The following is a 23,259-nucleotide window of genomic DNA, read 5'->3' as shown; positions in this document are numbered from 1 at the left end:
CATAATAACGAAACATTTAATATTTTATTTTAGATCAGAAAGATAACATTTTTTAGATCCTTAGGTACTTCTCAGACTTTTTATTGCTTTTATAATAGTATAATATAATATAATATGCGGGATAGTATTTGTTTATTTTCTTTTATTTTCTTGCTCACTGATCTCTAGTCGGATATACCCAGTGCACGGCAGCGCCACAGCGCCCTCTAATGGCGACAGTCGCGTCGCGCTCCGGCAGGAAGACTGATTCAGCAGCGGCGCGTTTACGGTCTCGAGTCACTCCAGCGCTACCGACTGTCGGGATGTGACCCCGGAACAGGACTCCTCCTTATACACAACACAGCTCTCAAATACAACAAAAACGACAGAATCCTGGACCAGGAGAGGTAAGCCATCAAAGCGGAGGTGTTTGATTTGGATGGGAAAAAAATTACGCCCAAAACCGAGGGGAGAATTGAAGCGGTTTGGCTGTTGCTAGCGAGCTAATGTGTGTGTGTGTGTATGTGAATGGGAATTGTGGGAACTTCATTCAGGGCTTTGTTACAGCCCCACTGTCCGGTTTGCCTATTAAAACACATCCTGTATCTTACGCACACTAACTTTTCTCCTTTAAACACTATAGTCTTAGATAAAAGAAAGCCTGTTTGACTGACATTCTTCATTTTAAAGATATATGAACGATTTGTGCGCGGGTTTTGCCACAGGAAGAGAGAAGAGAACTGGAGTGACTCCACTCCGCGAACTGTCTGCTGTAGACCGATACTTAAAATCGAATTGTAATCTAATTTGCATATTAATGACGTCGTTTATTATCTATACACGTTGCACTGTTTACATTCATTGCCTTTAGCCCTAGCTTTCAGCTCGTGAATCTGCTGCTGTGAATGCACAGATATGTTTGAATATTCATTGTGATTGGAGGTTTATATCTTTGATTCAATTTGTTTTTAATGAGAAAAAAGTGCTTTTTTCTTGTGTTTCTTGTGTTTATTTTATAGGTTTGTTTGATTATCTCAGACTCATAGTTCAGAAAGAATCTCAGTCACATGTAAGTTACCATTTTATCAAGTCTTAGTGGCAATGATAGTCTATTTTTAGTCTTCCCACACCCTAAACTCATTGTGAATACAGAATACATCTGTCATCTGTAGTGTGGCTCACATTCGGCTATGAAACTGGCAGCCTGCCTGTAGTGGGCACTTGAACTATGCCAGGCTTAGAGAGCTGACGGGACAGGGCAGGGCCAGCTACTTGTGAACTTGGAAGTGAAACTGTTTTTATTCAGTCTTCACATTCTCCTGAGGGATTCTAGCTCTTTGAATCCGAGAGAAATGGTTGCCCTCCTCTATAGTAAAGGGTGGGGGGCAGGTGCGTCTCATGGACCGCTCAACCTCTGCGTCCCAAAGGGAGATCATCAGCTGCCTTTGAGCTACAAGCTTAGGCATGGACTCAGACCTCCTGCCAAGCCAAGCTTCAACACATTTTTGGTTGTTGTTGGGGAGCCCAGCCCCCCTGGTGTTGCTTGGCATCCCCCTACCCCCTCTCCTTTCTGTCCCGTCAGACACAACACAAGCCGGGTCTAATATGCCTTACAGGCCTGCTCCTACATGATCAAGGCCGGAATTCAGCCTTAAATCAGCCTTATTGGCTGCAAGTGTGGATTCTTTCTTTTGCAATTAGCAAAATCCTATTTGGCTCACTTTCTTTGACTTTGAAGACAAAACTTTTAGTTTTACCTATTAACAATTTCAGTCCTTTTTGGGAAATGTAATATTAATTAAAAGAAAGAAAAGTCTGTTTTAGATACATATATCAAATTCTTTTTTATGTATTAATTGCAGTTATGATTTGAGTTATGAACCTCTACCTGGTTTAAATCTTCAATCCCAGACAGGTTAGCCACACCCTATGAAGACAGGGCTGACTTTCTACCTATTTCAGGTAGAAATATAGCCTAATGTTTGAGCCCATTTGGTTTAAGTTTTCCTAAATCGTATTCTGGAGAGAATTGTCTTGTCATTTCGCGTAGCTGTATTTCCGACAGCCGGCGCAGCAGTGATCCCAAAGGGAGCTTCTCACTGCAGTGGATTTTGTATTGGGATTCATGACAAGCGCTCTGGTGCATAACAACCATCTTGTGAAACACTTATACTGTACTAGACTGATTTGAATAGTGAGATGATGCATTGACAAAATACGTTTTCAAAATCTTTAGTATGGTTTAAAGCACTTCACCCCTGTCATAAAATGATAGTTCACCCATCATCATTTACTCACCCTCAAGTTGTTCCAAAACCTGTATGGGTTTCTTTCTTCTGCTGAACAGGTTTGGTACTTGAGGTGGAGTAAATTACTTGTAATATCTTGGTGCTATGATCCTTTTAAATGCGAATTTAAAAAAAAGGCTTAAAAGCGTATTTTCTGTATGATTTTGAATATACAGGGATTGCATGCATTGCTAATAAGTTATGACCTAGTTATTCGTCATCTGGCTGCCTCATCTCTATTGTTGTCAAATATTGTTTCCACGCTTTAATTATAACCTGATTTACCGGATGCTGATTGGCCCGGTTAGTTTTTGGTCATGTAAATGGATTTCAGTTTAGTTGAGGGTTGGTGAGCCATAAAACAGATCTTACTAGGACAGTGCCCTCTGCTGCTTCACAATTCTCTCAAACAAAACTGAAAAAAAATGTTGCTGGTCAGGATGGCATGTTCATCAACAGAAGTTAAATTAGTTTGGGGCTTGGCAGTTCGAAAACCTGTATTGGTTTCTTTCTTTCTTCTGCTGAACAGTTTTGGAACTTGAGGGCAAGTAAATGATTACCGAATTGTAATCCTTTTAAATGCGAATTTAAAAAAAAGGTTTAAAAAACATATTTTCTGTATGATTTTGAATATACAGGGATTGAATGCATTGCTAATAAGTTATGACCTAGTTATTTGTCATCTGGCTGCCTCATCTCTATTGTTGTCAGATATTGTTTCCACGCTGTAAATGTGAATGGCAGTTTCCTATCATATCTGCTGGCAAACATTGCACAAAAGCAACTCAAGCAAGACTTCATAGAAAGTCTGTACTTTGGTTATATTGGCAAACAAATTTAGTTACACCATATTTTCTGCTAAAATCACCTCTAACTTTCGTAAAAAAAATTTTATTTTATTCAAAGTTAGACTGGAAAGTTTAGGGAGAGGAAGATTAACAAAGTCAGGACAGGTCGATTTAATTATAACCTGACTTACTGGATGCTGATTGGCCTGGTTAGTTTTTGGTCATGTAAATGGTGTCAGTTTAGTCATGGGTCGGTGAGCCATAAAACTGATCATACTTGGACAGTGCCCTCTGTTGCTTCACAATTCTCTCAAACAATACTGAAAAAATGTTGCTTGTCAGGATGACATGTTCACTGACAGAAGTTAAATTAGTTTTGGCAGTTAATAATTCTTCTGTTTTCACTGACAGGCAAAGGTTATGTAACATCTTAAGAAGATCCATAGAAAAATCCTTTGTGGCCTGGGATCTGTATACTGTGGAAAACAATTTGTGCCAATTGTGTTTTAGATGGTGGCTAACTGTTAACATTCTGGCTGCAAATACAGCAGTTTTTTGTATTATTATTTAAGTCACGAGCTGAAACTTTTATGTTTTGGGGGCATTTTGATGAGCCGGATTAGTTCTGGTCAACAGAAGGAATTTGATTTGCTTTTCGTTCATTACAAACCAAAATGTATATAGACCCAAACACCACACCGACCGTCATTTCTAAACCATGTGCATTGCATTTCTTAAGGAGTTGGTCCCATATCTTCCACTCTTCTGGGAAGGCTTTCCACTAAGATGTTGGAACACGGCTGCCGGGAATTGCTCCCATTTCAACACGAGCATCAATGTTTGACACACTGCTTTTTGCATACTCTTTGTAGGGAGTTGTGCATCTTCTGATATTTCATACTGACCTTATGCAAAGATTGGTATCACATGTGATGTTCAAACAATTGAGGAATCTTTCTCTGCACGCTGTTTGTGAGGATTCAAATGACTTGATGAGTCTATAAATAGAACTGCTATCTGGATTGTGGATCTCCTTCCAGAGCTTCTGCACCTTCCCTACATGGATAGTGGCAGGAGTCACAGATGAACAGATCTTTTGCAGTATCGTTGCTTTGACTCAATGGTGTGACCTTGCACCAGTGATATAACTCCCAGTGACCGTACCGAGATTAAAACGCTTTGACTTTATCTGCTTTTCTCTATCTTGTCATTTGAATTAAACTGTGGGAAACCAATTGACACTAATTTGAGCCTCAGTGCAGTCTGGGTCATGACTGAACCAGAGGAGAGGTGTTCTATATTTAGCTGTCAGCCCAAAGGACCCATCGTCACATGATTTGACATCTTCCACTGTGAAATCAGGCAAAGTCTAAAATGACATCTGGCCGCAATAAAACTGATTAGATTGATGTTTTCGCTTGGATTCTTTGTGAAAAAAAAGATTATATTTAGGTAACTTGCTGGCTGCCTGTCGCTTTATGAGGTGTGTGTGGAATCTCTGGGATAGGTTTTTTCTTATTAGTTATTCATACTAATTATATTTAATTATGTCTTCTAGCGATTTCCTACATGATTTCCATATTTATTCTCATTTACATGTGCTAAAGCAGAGTTTTCCCAAACATGGGTTTGAGATTAATGTGATAAAATGCCAGTGTTTAATAAAATGTATATATTTTTTTTATTTAATTATTTATATTTAAATATGTTTATTAAAAAAAAACAATATATATATATATATATATATATATATATTCTTTTATTATTCTAATAATATGTTGCTGATGTTGCATTCAATTATAAATAAATAAATAACAAAAGTTTATTAAAATGTAATAAGAATATTAAGAACAGAACAGGCATAAATGTTTTACTCTGAGTCTGGGAAATCAATTTAGGACACAGTTTTGTGAACCCCATAGCATGTAAAATGATAGATTGTAGCTTCATTGTGAGCAGTTTATTTTTAAAGCAACTGGCAGAACGTTATAGGTCCGTAATATTATATGCCGTCTATAAGTATATATTTATGTAGTCAGATTTCCAATGTTTTGCATCCATAACCTTTTCTTTAAATGAGTTTTTGAGTGCATTTTATATTTTTAAGTCACCTTGTGTTGTGTCATGGCTTGATTAACAAAAGATTTTTTTGACCAATACTTTATTGTTTTTCTTACAAACAAGGTTACCAGCATTACCATTTTCTCTGAATTATTTCAGTGTGGAACACATAATTGATAACAAATAACAATATATACACAATAGAGACAGATACTCAAAATGAATAATAATAGTTATAATAAAAAAAAAATTGAATTAGAACTATATACAATGCCAGAGATGGGTCATTTACAGATTGAAAGTGTCTATTGAGATAAAGATGATTAAAGCACCTATAAAATAACAGGAAAACAGTCACATTTGCCTTGATTTACATCTTGGTGAACTCTCCTACACCATTAGATCACTTAAGTCTTGATAATAGAAATCAGGCTATTAACAAGCGATTTTGATAATGTGTTTCCACATATTTTATGAAATCTGCAGACTTTCTCAGAGAAAACACCTGTTCCAGAGCTGAGATGTGCTACAGATCTAAAGCCCTGAAAGGATATGGGGCATTTCTTAGAGATTCATACCTTGCAAGTCTTGGAAAGGTGAAGTAATGGTGCTTTAATGCACAGGCTTTTCTTGGGTGTTTGCTGCAGAGTTGAGCTGCAGTGAGTCTGCCTGCTGTCTGGTTTCCAGCAGGAAGGACAGTCATGATCAAAAGCGAGAGAGGGAGAGTGAACGGTCTCCCCCTGAAGGTGTGCCTGGTGTCACAGAGCTGCCGAGCTGCCTCTCCGGTCGCTCTCGTGTCTTTCATCTGCACTCCTCATCCCCCCACGGCTGCCAGCGAGACGCAGCAGAATAAAGTGCATGCTTTATTGAATACGAAGCCCTTTTGATGGCACGGCCCTTTGGTGACTGATGAGTCTGTGACTGTAGTGAAAGGAAATGTAGGTTAGTTATTTTGTTTCTATACCACTTTCTGTCTCCATTGCTTTTCCCGGCTTACATTTAATTACCTTCAGACATGTAAGCTGTTAACACGCCAGATTGGCCATGGGGAGGTACTGTCATTCTTAAAGTCAAGGCCAGACAAATGTATCTGTCGTGCAACGAAGGGTCGGAGCCAGCTTTTCAATGAAATATAGGCTTAACCCCACATCAAACAAGCTGTCAGCATGTATTAGAGGCTCTTTGTGCTGATAAGAGGGCGTGAGACATCACAGGCTCTGGATGTCGCCAAAGGATTCAATCTGACAGATTCACAAAACCACAGAATATATTTCACGTCATTCATTTTGCTTTATTGTGAGTGCCAGTCTGAATTTTATTACATTTTTTTCTCCCACATGACATTAGTGTGAGATGCATTATCACATTGATTATGGATTAGATATGACCACAGACTGTCTCTTTGTTTATTGTGTTGTGTGATGCTTTTTCTGGAAAATAAGATTTGAGGCATCAGATCGTCTTGAAAATTCAGTGTTGCGCTTAAGCATGTGGCTTTCTCATCTATGATCATGTTCTTTTTTTCTCCTCCTCAAAATTGTTTCACATTGAGTGTAAGTTTGAAAATAGGTCATTAGGAACTGGAAGTGAGCAAGACGAGGGAAAGCTCTGTTAGATCTGCCATTAAATATGCACGAGGGCCATTTATGATGCTGTCAACCTGCTCCATGATCTGAAGTGTGTTCAGACTTCAGACACCGTCATTCTCCTTAATTAGAAGCTTTCTGCAAAGGTTATGATGGGTTTGATATTTATGCCAGATATGTATGCTGGTATGTAATTTTGTACTGGTAGAAATGTTGTTGTTTTTTCCCTCTATAACTATTGTAGCGTTTAATTTAATGCGGACACTTTGCAATAAGGTTTAATTTGTTAACATGAATGTATTAACTAACCTGAACTAAATATTAGCAATACATTTGTTGCTGCATTTGTATTTTGTTCATCTTTTTTAATGTTAGTTAATAAAAACACTGTTGTTCATGCTACTTTACAGTGCATTAACTAATGCTAAGAAAAACTAAATTTTAATTTTAATAATGAATTAGCCTAGTAAATGTTGAAATTATCAAATAAAATGTTGTAGAAGTGCAGTTCATTATTAGTTCATGTTAACTAATTTAGTTAACTAATGAAACTTTATAAGTGTTACCTAATAGATGTTATGGAAATGTTCATTGCTGTTCATTTTAGATCTAATTCCCAATTTTTGGCCTTCTATTTTTTTGTATGAAACGCAAGCTGGAATGTATTCAACTCGTAAATTTGAGGTATGAATAATTGAATACTCTCTTGCTCTGTGTGCGGTTGCTCAGCAGTGCGTCAGGAGCAGGGGGGATGAACCGAGAGGAAGCCCCTGGCAAGTCTCCTGAGGAGATGTACATCCAGCAGAAGGTGCGGGTGCTGCTCATGCTCAAGAAAATGGGATCAAATGTAAGTGTCAGACCAGTGAGAATAAGACATCTTCTGACGTGCTTTAAAGATGACATGAAATAGCTTTCCTTTTTAAAATAAGTAATGTGACATTTCTGAATGAAAGAATGTTCTGTGAGAAATAATTAGAGCAAGTAATGATTGTATCTGTGCAGATTAAATTACATCATTAAGAAATAAGTCATTGGTTATATAATTTTTCCGCCAGCTGCACAATTTTTGGTAATTTTTTTTTAAACCTGCTTTGATTTGATTAATAATGGAAAATAAGCTAGTATAGCATATAGAAACCAGCCATTTTCTTGAATATGGTGATCGTTTCATTGTTCCTTTGAACTGATCTGAGTAGTTTATACACTGGAATGGATTTTCATTGCCATATGTGAATCTGTTTTTTTGTCCTCACCCTTCCAGCTGACACCAAATGAGGAAGCATTTCTGAGGAATTATGCAGGCGTGGTGCATAGCCAGATGAGTCAGTTGCCACAGCACCCTATTGACCAGGGTAAGTCAACATTTACTGCCTAAACACTGCTGACCAAACCTATGACATCACATCGCACCTCCACCCTTAACCACTAACACTATAAGGTAGCATTGAAAGATTAGAAGTATTGTCTTTCCTTTCCTAATTGTTTAGTTCATTATTTGAAATGTTGTTGTTAAAATTTCATAAATACTAGGGTATGGTGACTTTAGATAATGCATATATTAGATTTTATCTATCTATCTGTCTGTCTGTCTGAAAAAAAATATTTTCAAGATTTGTTATCACAACATCTTTTCTTTTGTCAAATCAACTAAATTAATTTATTTAGTTCAGATAACTTATTATTTTGAGTTTCTGATGATTCAATCAATCTCCATTGTTTTAACTCACTTTTTCCATTTCAATCAACTTAAAATTTGAAGGCAACTAGGTTAATTAAGACAACTAAGTTAAACCAACAATATTTTTTACAGTCTATCTATCTATCTATCTATCTATCTATCTATCTATCTATCTATCTATCGTCTGTCTGTCTCTTTATGTATATATAAAATTAGCAAGATTTGTTTATATTGGGAGAATGTGATGCTGTAGCTTGTTCCACAAGGGGGCACTAGAATGACATAAATATTTTAAGTAGGCAGTTTGAACGCAAGGAATGTTATTTTGCTTTGTTTTTTATCTCTAATCAGTTGATCTAACTTCACTCAGTGTACTACAGTGAGAATGACACTATAATGACGCATTAACTGGGCACCTTGTCATAGAGTTCACATGCTCTGTAAAATGTGATGTGTTTTTGACAGGGGGAAAAGTGTGGAGCACACATTTTGTTTTCATTAAATATGCATATAAGCCTGGTTGTAAAGTGCTCGATTTGGAAGGATCTTTATAAATAATGCAGTAGCACACAATAGATGGATATAGATGTGTATTGTACATCTGGGATTGTTCTTGCTCAAAATCCTTTTTAAGCAGATGATCTTTGTAAGATGATTGTTGGTAAGTGATTTTAAGATGTGATGTGTTTCTAGAATAAAGAAATGGAAACGGCAGCCCTAAGATGAAAGCGATCTCTGTCTATCAAATGCAGTCTAATGAGGCAGAGATGAAAGAGACTTAATGAACAACATGAAATGAAGAACAATAACCTTTGTTTAATGCACAGACAAGGGCCATAAGGATTGTGTTTGGGGAGCTGCTCCAAGATTAGTCCATTTCCATTAAGAGAAACTGTAACATCTCGTTCTCTGGCATAAGATCTGTGTGCTAGAGGTCTGCTGAGGTGAAATGGAGTGTGTTTAGTAGTAGTAATAATCACTTATTTTAGTTCAAAGTAGTAGTTCAATCACAATGCAGCTATCTGAGGATTTGGCTTATTCACAGCAGTGCCGTCTTTGATTTTTAACGCGAACGAGTGAGGCTGTGAGGGATGGACATACATTTCCAGAATGGGTTGTACTGTTATTTAATGTGTTTTTGGATTGTAATGCTGACAAATTAATGCAAAAACATCTTTCCAGGAAATTTCATTAGACCAACAACTCTGGACAACATGAGCTGTGGAAAATTATAAGTGATCTAGGAGCTTTGTACAGTGGATGCTATTGAAAACGCATATTGGTGCATATAGATGGCACTTTAGCTCTACACACTCTCACACTAATGCTTTCCCTTTCACATCAGGCAAAATAGTGCTGCATCTCAAGGGACTATAGCACAGTTGGATGAATTATTTACGTATCCAGCTGTCTCAGAGGAGCCTGTGTTTGCTTCCAACACCTTGGAAAATGAGTCACCCAGTGTCTAGTATAGCTTTGCAGGCTTAATTTGCTTCTGATAATGCTTACAAAAAAGTAAATTCTACATGCATTATAAAAACTGCGGACTGTAGCTTTAATAATAACCGTATAAGGATAGGAGTTCATCTGTGACGGCACAGTAACACGTTTGTGTGCAGACGAACATACTGAATAGACTCGGACCACTGATGCTGACCATTTCTCTTTCTCAATGGCTATTGTTCTCGCATGTGAATAAACACTTCTGTGTTGTTTTTTTCTCTTTCTCTCTTTTTGAGAGAGAAAGGATTTGCATGACCGTGCTATTGCGGTCAGTTTTGATCTCAGCTGGACACGTTTGCTTGATTATCTGACCATGAAGGTGGGATCCACACCATATATAACATAAATACTTGTGGATGAGCTCCCAGAACTACTACCCAGTACACCTTACACTCAGAAAAAAAGGTACAAAAGCTGTCACTGGGGCTGTACCTTTTCAAAAGGTAAACTTTTGTCTATTCATTTTAGGTGCTAATATGTACATTTGAGGTGCTAATATGTACATTTTATGTAATAATATGTACATTTTAGGTGCTAATATGTACATTTTAAGTGTTAATATGTACAATTTAGGTGCTAATATGCACATTTTATGAGCTAATATGTACATTTTAGGTGCTCATATGTCCATTTCATGAGCGAATATGTCCATTTTAGGTGTTAATATGTACATTTTAGGTGGTAATATGTAAATTTTAGGTGTTAATATGTACATTTTAGGTGATAATATTTAGGGATGCACCGAATATTCGGCCGCCGAAAATTTTCGGCCGAAAATGGCCCAAAAGTGCATTTTCGGTTTTCGGCCGAAAGACTTTTATCACCGAAACAATACGGCCGAAATGTTGTGATGACGCAAACAGAAACCGCGACCTGCACGTGCTTGTCTGAAGCAACATGTCTGCGGTGTGGACGTATTTCAGTGTATCTGAACCCGCGATGAGACGTAAACCTTGTTTATCCACCTATAAACAATGCGTGCCGCCATGACGACGACTCCGGTTCCGAGCGGGTCAAGAGCGGTGCGCGCGCTGTCTGTGGAGACACGCGCTGCGGAGGCAGGCGAAAGTATAAACAAGGCAGCGCGAGTCTCCACAGACAGCGCGCGCACCGCTCTTGACCCGCTCGGAACCGGAGTCGTCGTCATGGCGGCACGCATTGTTTAGAGCAGGAAACAATTAAAAATTATAAATTAGACTCGCGCTGCGGAGGCAGGCGAAAGTAAACAAGGCAGCGCGAGTCTCCACAAACAGCGCGTGCACCGCTCCAAACGGTCGAGGCGTTTATACTTGACGCGCTCTCCGTTGTAACTGTTACTATTCCTTGAAACGACAGGGGACGACTCAAGTAACTGTCCTCTAACCATCAGGAATCGGTGAGAAGAAGACAGATAAATACATGACAATGTTTATTTTTTAGTATTCCACCACCAATACAAAAATAATCATGTAAAACCCAGTAAACCCTGAGATTATTACTTGTGACATTACAAAAAAAATATGTATATGGGAACATGTATAGAACTAAATTAATGCTCTCTTAAATATTTTCTACATTCACTAAAAATGTTTCATTAAGTTTAATGTACATTTGTATTAAACATGGACCATTGTTCATTTAAAAAGGCTTTTTATATTGTATGCTAAATTTTTTAAAATGTAACTAATTTAGACATGCAAACTGGGTGCTAATGTGATGAGAAGTTTGCGCTCGGCTTTGTTTTTGAGAGAACGTTTCATTTTAAAACCTTTCTGCAGGCCAGTAGATTATTATTTAGTGCACACATGAGTGGGGTCAAGTTAAACATTTTAGTTTGAATTTTATTTTATACTGTGCATTGTGCTAAATATATATTTGCATAATTTGTAATTGATTTATTCTTTGAAAATGTTATATTAATTTATGCAATTGCAATGCCTTGATTTTAGTTAAGTTTGTACACAGTCATAGCCATAAATGCAATGATACTAATAATTGGCATAATTTCTTTCGGTGTTTCGGTTTTCGGTTTTCGGCCTTGGTTTCCTCTTTTTCGGTTTTCGGTTTCGGCCAAGAATTTTCATTTCGGTGCATCCCTAATAATATTAGGTGCTAATATGTACATTTTAGGTGCTCATATGTCCATTTCATGAGCAAATATGTCCATTTTAGGTGGTAATATGTCAATTTTAGGTGTTAATATGTACATTTTAGGTGATAATATGTACATTTATGTGCTAATATGTACATTTTAGGTGCTCATATGTCAATTTCATGAGCGAATATGTCCATTTTAGGTGGTAATATGTACATTTTAGGTGTTAATATGTACATTTTAGGTGCTAATATATCCATTTCATGAGATAATATGTACATTTCAGGTGCTAATATGCACATTTTAGGTGCTAATATGTACCACTAAGGTACCAATATGTAGCCTTTGGATACAAAAGTGTACCGTTTTGAAAAGGTACAGCCCCAGTGACAGCTTTTGTACCTTTTTTTTTTTTCTATAGCAACAGCCACGCACCCAAGCATTGCAACAGTAAGTTTTGCACTCAGTTGTTTACAAACCTGGTATGTTTACTCCTTCAAATGCTCCAAACCTGTTACTTTCCCTGTTTACTAGTCTACGGATTAAACAAATTTGCATTTGGGACCATCTAATTGGCTAATTACCATAGACGCATATTCTGAATTTTGTAGTGCAACTTTAATCTCATCTAAGGCCTTGAAGTTTAGAGGATGAAATTGGATGGTGGTGTCTGGGGGAGGATGATGGGCGTAGGAGAACGTTGAGAGTTCGTGCAGTTTAAAGCTTTATACCATACCAAGCAGACTCATTAACAGGCCTGAAGAAATAGATAAAATGATCAGGCAACTCTTTATTTATGCAATAATTAGGCGAATATGTGAATTTGGTGTCCTGTTCATAGGCTACAATTTTCATTCTTCTAATAATTTACTTTTATATACATATTAGATGAAAGGTAACTTGATCATTTGGATCCAAAAGAAGCACGAGTGGCAGGCCTGTCTCTGATTGATCCTCATCATTGGCTGAAAGCCGACAATGAGGCTGTGAGAGAGCCTACCGCCCCTTTTGTGGATGCCTTGGGAACTGAACAACAAAGTGAGTACAGTAGGCAGTTTCCATGGCGATGGCATTGAGTGTCGAGCGGGGTGGACAAGGGCTTCGTGGTGGTGTGTGGATGAGGGAGTGGAACAGGCCTCATTAGGGGACCTTCAGTCAAGCTGGATTGTTAATTACAGACGGATGGTGTGAGAACACCACACTCACTCATTTGGTCCTGTCTGTGTGACAAAGCGTTTGAAAGGAAGCTGCTCTTTTACATCCTCATTTACAAGCTTTTATTGTCTTTGTTGTCTAAGTCCCTGCTCTTTTTAAGAAAAGTTCAAAGCTATGCATTAGTTAGTTGTGTATTATCCATCTTTTAGACTGACACAGCCGAGTCAACAGTCTTTTGTCTTGTGTCTGCTGGTATAATCCTCAGACAGAATAATCCCAGACTGCACTGCATCAGTGGACTGATGCGACACAGAGAGTGCTCTTAAGACCCTTTAGCACTAAACCAATGAGTCATTGCTCAAATCACACAGAAAACATCATTTTCTCATAGTGTGTGCAAACTACAAGCCATTTTTTTATTTTATAGATTTAATGAGTGTTTGAATTGATTACTTTTGCTACATCGCTAAAATTAAAGAGGGTAAAAAATTTCCTCTCAGGCTCTGGTATTTTAAGCCCAGCCTAAATCCGTCAATTTTTCGTTCATTGTAACTACAATCGGTTTGTTTGCCAGCTGTGAAAAAGTGTTTTTAGGTGGTCCACTTGCACAGCATAATATTGCAGTAGATGTTATTAAACAGGCCTGTCGCCGTCCTGCTGTTCACATCATTATCCTCTTCTGCTGTAGCAGATTGTGACCCGTTTCTAATTGCAGTAGTGATAGTCTAAATGTCTATTTCCCCCGATAAGCAAATTAATGAGCCACAGAGCCTGCTTTAAAGAAATTACACTGGCATTTGGAAGGGAGAAAGTAACCGTAATAATAATGTATTATTTTTATTATTATTATTTAACAGTAATAATAATGTATTATTATTTTTTAATTATATTTATTTATTAAATAATACAGTATATTATTACGCATTTATATATATATATATATGCATAATAATATACTGTATTGTTTAATAAATAAATATAATTTAAAAAATAAATATAATTTAAAAAATAATACATTATAATATATAAACAATAATGATTTTAGGGCTAAATGAGTAAACACTGTTACTGCATTCCTGACATTGGTAACGGAAATACCAGTATACTGTAGATGAACTGGTTAAAAAAGTACACTATGATTTCCAATTCATTATATAATACTATTTGTGCGTGCGAGCACTAGGCTACTAAAGCTAATTTGACTGCTAGATCTCTAGCACTGAAATGGAAATGAAACTTTAGAGGGATGTCTGGGACCGTGAGTCAACTTTTGGCTACTTTTGAGTTTTTGTAGATGTAGAAGTGTTGTGATCCAAACAGAATGATGGGGGGTGTATGGGGGTGTATGTGTAGTTGTGTGTCAGTCCCACACACTCACTGCTAGCCATGTTTAAGCACACTTCTAATGCCTGCTATCACAGCTCCTCATCTTTGAATCAGAAGAGTACCCTGTCTGCTGTCATTATATTGCTATTATCAGATGATTCATAGGTGACAGACTTACTATAAGGAAAATAGTAACAGGTTAAGATTTAGAAAATAACCTCTAATCATACTTTGACTTTGATTTGAAGGTCCACATAATAATTTAGTGTTTAATCCCATTGTAGAAGTAGTTTATTAATTGTTTCGTATTTAGTTTTTACTTTTGGTCGATATTTCAGTTTAATGTTTTTACATTACAATGGCAGACAACCCCCTTCATAAAACAGCTTTCATCACAATCTATTTACTGTGATTGTTTTTGTTTTTATTCATTTGTATTTGTGTACAACTTTTTATCGAGGTATCTAGGTTAAGTTCCTATATTTAGAGCTTGTTCGTCTAATGAAACTAGATTTCACCTTCACAAATAAAGCACCATCCCTTCTGTATCATAGACCACAGGTGTTTTGTGATATGATAATGGATTAGTATTGGAGAGAGGCAGTGATACAGGGATGTGATGCTGTTTGTTCATAGGTGTTTGCTGCCTGCTGGATTGTGATGCAATCTGAGCTGTTGCTAGGCGACGGCTCATGAGGGTTCTGACGTCTGCGGCGCGTTGGCTTGTGATCCTGACACAGCGTGTGTCGCAGGGAGTGGCGAGATCCTAACGAAGGCAGGCGGAAGATGGAGAGGGATATTTTCCTCCACTGTCTGTCCATCCTCCTTCCGCTTAAACGCACTTTTAGTTTAACTGTGAGGATATTGAGAGTAGCCTGTCAGTTGTTATAAAGCTTCGTCCTTGATCATGATCAGGCCGTTACGCAAGCGTTATGCAACAGTAAAGATGATACAGGATCAAAGACTTGATGGTTAAGTAGTCTCAGTACTCAGCATCAGTCTCATTTTCATCATCACAGTTGGGTTTTATTTGGTTTGCATCATGTTTGCTGTCCTTACACTTTTCTATTTTTTGAGTTGATGTGTCATGTGGATGTTACATTTTCTTTCCTATTCCAGCTTATTATGCAGAGACATTTCCCTGAAAAGTATAACACTGATTCTGTGACTATCATTTAAAACATTGCACGTTTTATAATGAGAGAATTTGTTTTATTCATTTAGAAACTAGACCCGTTTTCAGTAGAATTAGATGACGTACAAATTGTGAACAGGGTGTGAAGCTTCAGTCTTTTCAGTAAGGTGTTATACTTGTCTGAAGCTGTGTGGATCAAATTCACCGTCTCTCTAATGTGTGCTAATGTTCTTGATTTGTTTTAATCAAAAAAGATGAAGAGTCACTGTTCTCCATGCTTAACAAGACTGTTTTAAAGAGTATTTTCATTTGAGTATTAAAGTTATAGGCCAATAAACACATAAAACGGACTTAGAGGTTGTATTACAATGCCGTTTTCAGTGCAATACTTTTTAGCATATATTTTTTTGTATGGTTAAGTTGGATAAAATATCCTAAATAATGCCTAGGAAATTCAAAGTATTTCACCAAAATACAGACCTTTAGTAAGGTAAAATGGTACTTTTGATGTTGAATGGGTTTCTTCTGTGTAAGTCCTGGAGAATACAACTGGCCATTTTAGTTTGAGGCTGTGGACTGGAGTGTCTGATTTGAGGAAATTAGCATGCTGACATTCTGCTTTCTGCTTATTAAGCTCCAGCTAGGTCAGTCAAAACACAAGATGTCCATATCTGGGTTGCAAAACATATGATATTGGACTACATCAGCCCTTCCTCTGTGCAGAAAACTGCCTTTGACCTTCAAACGTCCATCTGACCTAAAATAATCAGGACAGAGCTCACGTTTTGCAGTTTATTTACTACTGTTTACACATTTGTGGTATTGTTATAAATCCTTGTTCATCTAGGGACAGCTGGACCTACAAATCCTGTTTGCCTGGTTTGCAGGGGTTTGTTTTCCGTCCCCGGGCGGGATCGTTAATTCAGGATTGGAATTGATTAGAGCCTTCCCTTGATAAGACTTGGCCCGAACCTGACTGAAATCACAAACGCTCTCGTTGCTTTTTTTAAAAGCGGCTCCGACTTCCTGCTATCCACCGGTTCCATTTTTGTCTTTAAAGGACATCTCTTGCAGTGTTTGTTTTGGCTCACTCACGGGTCTCTCGTATTTCAGATATGGACAGTAGTAGATTTGGTTTTTAGAGGCTTTTAGTTGCATTTCTTATCGGTGCGGCACAGAAAGTAAATCCTAAGCAGTGGTTGGTAATGTGGGTGTAGTGTGTCTCATGCCACATGCTGCAAAAACAGATGCTGATTTGACCCTGACGTTAAGCTGTTGATGTGAACACAAACTGAGCTCTATATGTATCGGCTCTCAATACAAATGAATGTGATCTACTTGAACTGTTATGAATGGGATCATTATGATATACTGTGAACATCCATCCCCACAGTTCTCATCAGGGCATCTGCTGTATGAATGTATGATTGTGTAGTATTGATTTGAGGTCAGTGGGGTCAGTGCTGTTAAAAGAAGGCTTATCTTTACAGATTTCAGACTTTAGATACCTTGGCTCTGTTCGAAATAATACAAACTTTCTGTACTGAATACATGACCCTCACTGCATTGACCAAGAGCACACTGGGTACGGTTTTCCACAATACATTTACATTTATGCATTTGGTAGACGCTTTTATCGCACTCAAGGTATACATTTTCAGCAGTACAGACGTTCACTGGGAACCCATGCTTAATACACATTTTTTTCTCCTTTTGTTATAAGTAATTTCATTAATTAAAACAATCTTTACTTTGGGTAAAAAACAAACAAAAAGCAGATTTCTGAGACGTGGAACTTTGTATAGAGTACACAACAGTTTTTGTGCATGTTTTACGTATTCTTTAAACAAATAGTTTGCTGTATACTGCACAGCCCTAGATTTCTTTAATGTTTGTAAGGCATTGTCTGAGTTTAATTACACGCCACACAGACTGTTTGCTCTTCAGCCATTATAATGATGTTTGCTGCCATTGGACGAGCTCACGTAATTTGCTCCGTTGTGAAGATTACATTTTCTTTTTCTAATAAAGCTGTTAGGATAATAGCCTGGAAGAGTGGCAGTGCTATGTGCAAATTGTTTTAAAATAAGTATTGTTCTTATAGAATTTATTTCATTTTTGAATTGAGTTTCTTTTTATAGTATTTTAATTCTGTAAATCCATAATATTTATATAATTACTTAAAATATTTATATTATTTTTTAAATAAATGTATACTTGAATGATAGTTGTTTCTGGCGCTCTCGACGCCAGAAACACAGCTGATTGCACCTTTGATTTAAACTTTGCTTTATTTTGTAACTTTTCTATTAGTTTTAGTTTTAACTTTTATTTCTGGAATATTACATTTAATAAATAACTATTATACTAATTGCAAAAGAATTGTCTACCAGTGTTGTTAATAAACCTTAAGCAAGAACTGAGCACAGAGAAGTCTTCTGAACAAATTGTAAGTACCATTTGAATGCTTATGATTTAGTGCAGATTTGACTTACTCGACCTAACCTGAGGATAATAAATAATAAGGTTAAAGGTGACCAGATTAAAACATGCACCGTAAAACAATATATACAAGCATGTGTGTGTTTTATATATATATATATATGAAATAATTATACACGGTGCACCCACATATATTATGTAAACACAAACTTTTATTTTGGATGCGATTAATCACGATTAATCGTTTGACAGCCCTAATAGTTGTTTATTTTTTTGCATATAATCTGTGAATATGGAATAACCGGGCAGTTGAACCCGGTTATCGTCTGATGCAGATCCTATCATCACTGGTTTTGATTGTTTTCCCAGGAGCCGAGGACGTGGTGATGGCCTTCTCAAGATCAGAGACTGAGGACAGGAGACAGTGACCCCTCGCCATGCAGAGTCACTACAGCTGAACACAACACAACACTGTTGACTGATGGAGAGGGCGGAGCCTGAGATGGGAGAGGGGCGGGGCTCTGCTGCATGCCAGTTGCCCCACTTCCCCTCTCTTCCCCATTCCCCTCTTCTCCCTCACACTAACTGTTACACTATCGGGCCCTGCGGCCGCACTACCTGGTGACTTACAGCACACCAGTCAGAAAGAGTCCTGGCGGGTAAATATTTGATTTGGGTTTTTAAGTTGTTTTTCATTTTGAATCATGCTTCCTTAAAATGGCGTTTTATATTTGTTCCCATGAGAGACTTAATGGACCAAGAGCTTCATTTGTCTGGTCAAACTACGAAAAAATATAAATCGCCTCATGGGTTGTTATTACAGACAATTTTCTTTTTTGTGTGTATGTAGTTTCTTGTTTTACTGTCTACAGGATCATGCAGGTAGATTTTCTTTATTATTTTCAGGTTTTTGAATTGTTTAGTAGCTGTTCACATCATAATTTCATCCAAATAACATTCATGTTGGTGTGGAGGGTACCGAGGCCCATACACAAGCACACGCTCGCAGAACGATGTACACGAATTACCTGATGTTTCATGATCTGTTTTTTTCGATGTTTGGATTAATGTGAAATTTCATAGATTTTTGTACAGAACGTGAGAAAAAAAGTAGAAAAGTGAACGAGTTGTGCCAACTGTGTTTTTATGTAAAATATTTCTAAAGGTATCTAATGAATGTCTTAGGTCCTTATTTATTTTTTCAATGTCTTAAAATGAGGACAAACACAAACCCTTTTTAAACTTCAGCTCTGATTTGTAACCGCATGTTTTAATACGAATCAAACCACAAATTTACATGTCAAATGGAAATCTCAGCCTTAAGCGTCGTGACAGGAGTGTGTGGCATTGTATATTTGACTGTGATTCAGTGGTGCTAGTGAAACAGGTTTTTAGCTAATCTAATTGAAGACGAAGATGAATAATATGAGCTTGTTTTAATTCCGAGGGCGCTAAACGTCCCACGATAACTTAATCATTGAAAACCAAACTTTTTCAATGTGATTTTGTGTTTTGGCCTCTGACCTTTTTGGTAACATTAATTCATGTTCGGTATTTAATGCGTATTCATGTTTTGTTAACTTGCTTAACATAATTATTGTATCCTAGTGTTTTGAAATGACGCATGCCTGCATTGTGATCTACGCTGTATATGTTTACGTAGCTCTGTAATGGTCACGAGAGCCTCAATGTACGACTCTTTGTCCTTTTATGGAAATGGCTTTTATAGTTCTCGCTAATATCAGCAATAAGTATTTGAATGTGTTCAGTCATCAAGGCTACTTATCCACGTGACCGACGCATTATCTCACCAATGACAGGATCGTGCATCTGGTTGCTTTTAACTGTAAATCTTTGTTTTGTCTATGCATTGTTTCTCAACATCAGAATCATACAATCGTGTCTTACATGCGTTTCAGGTTGGGTTCGTTGCCTTTCAGCTTTGCAACCATATGAATGTCACTCTGGATTCTCGTTTAATTCATTTACTTCATTGCATGTTGTCCCTACTCGCTTGAGCTGTTAAACTATTTAATGTGAATTGCTTTTTTAAATTGTTTTACAATTCAATTGAATGGTTTTTTGTTGTTTTTTGCCGTACGGCCGTCGGCCTCGTCCCTTGACTTAAAAGCGTCCAAAATCTATACCAACTGAACCATTAAAGGAGTTGAAAAATGAAAACTGCCTGTTGTATTGAAAGTTTTTGCTTCCAGTGGCATTTGTTCTGAAATCAAGTATGAAAGACTGTTGTCTGTGAGATAAGAACTAAGCTGAAGGGGAAATCTCATAATAAGGGCATATTTTGCTCCACTTTACCTTTGGAATCTACTCTGGGATCTGATAAGATACCAGTACAAGAAAATCATAAGCAAGGAAACAACAGATTATGGATAAGCAAAAATTGTTTCAAATGTAAATACATATGCTATTTAATAAGTGATATATTATTTTTTGAATATTTTTTTAGCCACTTTGGGGTATTTTGGAGGAGATGGTCAGAAAACGTTTTTCTTCCACCAGCATCACATAGTGACCTGGCCAGTTCCAAGAGGAATGGCTCAAAATCGCTGTAAAGGATTCCATCCATCTTCTTCCGCTTATCCGGGGCCGGGATCTATCCAGAGACTTCCCTCTCCCTAGACACTTCCTCCAGCTCTTCCGGGGGGGACACCAAGGCGTTCCCAGGCCAGCCGGGAGACATAGTCCCTCCAGCGTGTCCTAGGTCTTCCCCGGGGTCTCCTTCCAGTGGATTCCCACTTTTTTTGGAATCTCGTTTCCAAGTAAAAATAAACATTTGTGATCTGGAATTACAGTGAATTTGTCCTTTAGCGGATATAACTGTATTGTATTTAGAAGCCATAGGTGAAGGTACAGTATACAGGCTGTAAAATGTTTCCCCATTCTGATTACATGAATTCTCCATATAATAAGCAACATCTGCTCAGTGCTTCTCCCACTCTCTTCCACAGATGGTCAAATCCTGTGATTTAGAGGAGGCTGGCTATGGGAATGAAGCGCCAGCTGCTGTGGAATTTAAATGGGTATGCATCATCCTCAATTGGATCACCATTTTCAGAGCATGACACTGATACACAGCTCCCTCACCTGACTAGATGAATGTGTTCCTATCCCAGATCCATTAGATGCAAAGTGGATTACCCCTCAGTGGGTCCCTTCTTTCTGAAACTGTGCGTGCATCTCAGATTTGTGAAATATGAAGCCCTAAAGCAACTTGAATGAATGAATGAGGCATTTACAGTATATAAGCGCTTTCATATGTACTACTGTACACCCAAAGTGCTTTACAATCATATCAGGGGTTCCCTCCTCAACCACCACCAGTGTGCAGCATCCAATTGGATGATTCGACGGGCCGGTAGCCACACAGTGCAATGGCGCCAGTGCGAGAGTGATAGAGCCAATTCAGTGGATGGGGATTATTAGGAGGCCATGATTGGCAAGGGCCAATGTGTGGAATGTGGCCAGGGCACCGGGGTTACACCCCTACTCTTTCGAGAAATGCCATGGGATTTTTAATAACCACAGAGAGTCAGGACCTCGATTTTCAGCCTGTTCTCATCCCAAGGACGTCATCTAACTGACGCTTTTGACAATGCGTCAACATCCGATGCACATGGCACCCTTTAGCGTCAATATGAGACGCGCCTTCTATAGACCATTTTCCAAGATGTAAACACTGGTCCAGAAACACTTCCTGTTTCAGTTTGTAACTGTTTTCTTTATTTCACATGTAAAGAAAACATCTTAAAGATGTTGTTTAACTTTTTGATTCAGTTTTACATGTTCTGTTGGTTGTGTTTTATCCCAACTTTTGTGTAGTGTTAAAAAACTGAAACAGGAAGTGCTTCTGGACCAGTGTTGTTTACATCTTGCAAAATGGTCTATTGGCCTAACCCTACCCCAGACCTAAACCTACCCGTGTCATCTAACTGACACTAAAGGTTGCCATGTGCGTCGGATTTAGACGCATGGTCGAAAGTGTCAGTTAGATGACGCCCTAGGATGAGAATGCGTTGCGTTTTTACATCTCATGCGAAGGACGGATGCGAACTTAAATATTTATGTCTGTTTTGAAGGTTGCCTAATGGTTTGAAGGCACACTGTATTCTCGGAATGGTGCCCAGGTTTTTGGCCGACTTTAGAAACTGTCCTGAAACTGTGTGGTATGTAGTGAAGTAAAAGTAAAGTTGTGAAAGTACAAAAAATGTAAAAATCTACTTGAGGAAATAATTGCCTTCTGTCAAATGCAAAAACTCAACCGCCAGTGGTTCCTCCAGTAACCCCATCATAAATGTAATACTATATTATTACATAGTTGGAAAAATATTACACATATTAGTTGCTAAATTGCAATCTAACGAGGTCTACATAAAAGTGTTCATCTTCTCAAAACCATTGGAAGCTTGTAGGCCATCACTCCAAAATGTATTAGAGCGAGCCCACTGCAAAATGTCATATTCTCTGTCCACTGGCTGAGCTTATTTAGGCTTGCGTTGAGAGCAGGATTCAACATGTTAGCTGAATAATCACCTTCTGGCAATAACTGCACCACTTAATTCAAAGACACTTTCAGACTATGTGAAAACGCTGACATGTTCAGACTATTCCAGACTCCGGCTAATATGTTAACACTGATATCCAGACAGCGCTAATATTAAAGGGATAGTTCACTTTGAAATTAATTTTTGATATGTTTTAGCTTACCTCAAGGGCATCCAGGTGTCTTTGTTTCCACAGTATTTTCAATTTTGATATTTTTAGGTCAAACCGTTGTTGTCTATCAGTCATATAATGGAGGTTTATGGGGTCCACCTCAAAGAGTATGCACAGAGAAGTCCAAATTAAACATGATTTAATGACTCGTAAATGTAAGAACACCTTGATGGCCTAAGATGCGAAACGAGCAGTTTGTGCGAGAAAACGAACCGTATTTATATCACTTTTGTAATCACAGTCACGTCCAAGTACTCTGAGGGCGCTTCTGTCTGCGAAGCACCCATGCCTTCAGATCACTTGGACGTGGCTGTGATTACAAAAGGTAAAAACGATATAAATACTGTTCGTTTTCTCACACAAACCGCTCATTTCGTGTCTTAGGCCAAGTGTACTTACAAGTCATTAAATCATTTCATTTGGACTTCTCTGTGCATGCTCTTTGAGGTGGACCCCATAAACCTCCATTATATGACTGACAGACAAGAACGGTTTGACCTAAAAATATCA

At 37.8% G+C, this 23,259-nt stretch overlaps 1 protein-coding gene across 2 annotated transcripts; it reads left to right on the top strand.

The window, feature by feature from the left end:
- The first annotated feature begins 227 nt into the window (after positions 1-227).
- On the top strand, positions 228-20,196 carry ctnnbip1 (catenin, beta interacting protein 1). Of its 2 annotated transcripts, none has more exons than XM_039652830.2 (4): positions 228-386; positions 7,432-7,549; positions 7,964-8,054; positions 18,385-20,196. In XM_039652830.2, exons 2-4 carry the CDS (start codon positions 7,454-7,456, stop codon positions 18,441-18,443), a joined length of 246 nt encoding a protein of 81 aa, XP_039508764.1. In that variant the 5' UTR covers positions 228-386; positions 7,432-7,453; the 3' UTR covers positions 18,444-20,196. The 2 variants fall into 2 exon arrangements, with proteins under 2 accessions (XP_039508764.1, XP_039508763.1); XM_039652829.2 differs by having other exon boundaries at positions 246-386; positions 7,435-7,549.
- Positions 20,197-23,259: the final 3,063 nt, after the last annotated feature.

Source organism: Pimephales promelas, chromosome 20 (assembly GCF_988280905.1).
Source record: "Pimephales promelas chromosome 20, fPimPro1.hap1.1, whole genome shotgun sequence".
Taxonomy (NCBI): domain Eukaryota; kingdom Metazoa; phylum Chordata; class Actinopteri; order Cypriniformes; family Leuciscidae; genus Pimephales; species Pimephales promelas.
The sequence above is the reverse complement of the archived record's forward strand: the minus strand, read 5'-3'. Positions and strand labels throughout refer to the sequence as shown.

What these genes read in the sequence shown, in the direction of transcription:
- ctnnbip1 (XM_039652830.2), top strand. Translation starts at nt 7,454, where the DNA reads ATGAACCGAGAGGAAGCCCCTGGCAAGTCTCCTGAGGAGATGTACATC. An exon ending in TCAAGAAAATGGGATCAAAT is followed by an intron (nt 7,550 to 7,963) that starts GTAAGTGTCAGA and finishes TCACCCTTCCAG; the next exon opens with CTGACACCAAATGAGGAAGC. An exon ending in ACAGCACCCTATTGACCAGG is followed by an intron (nt 8,055 to 18,384) that starts GTAAGTCAACAT and finishes TTGTTTTCCCAG; the next exon opens with GAGCCGAGGACGTGGTGATG.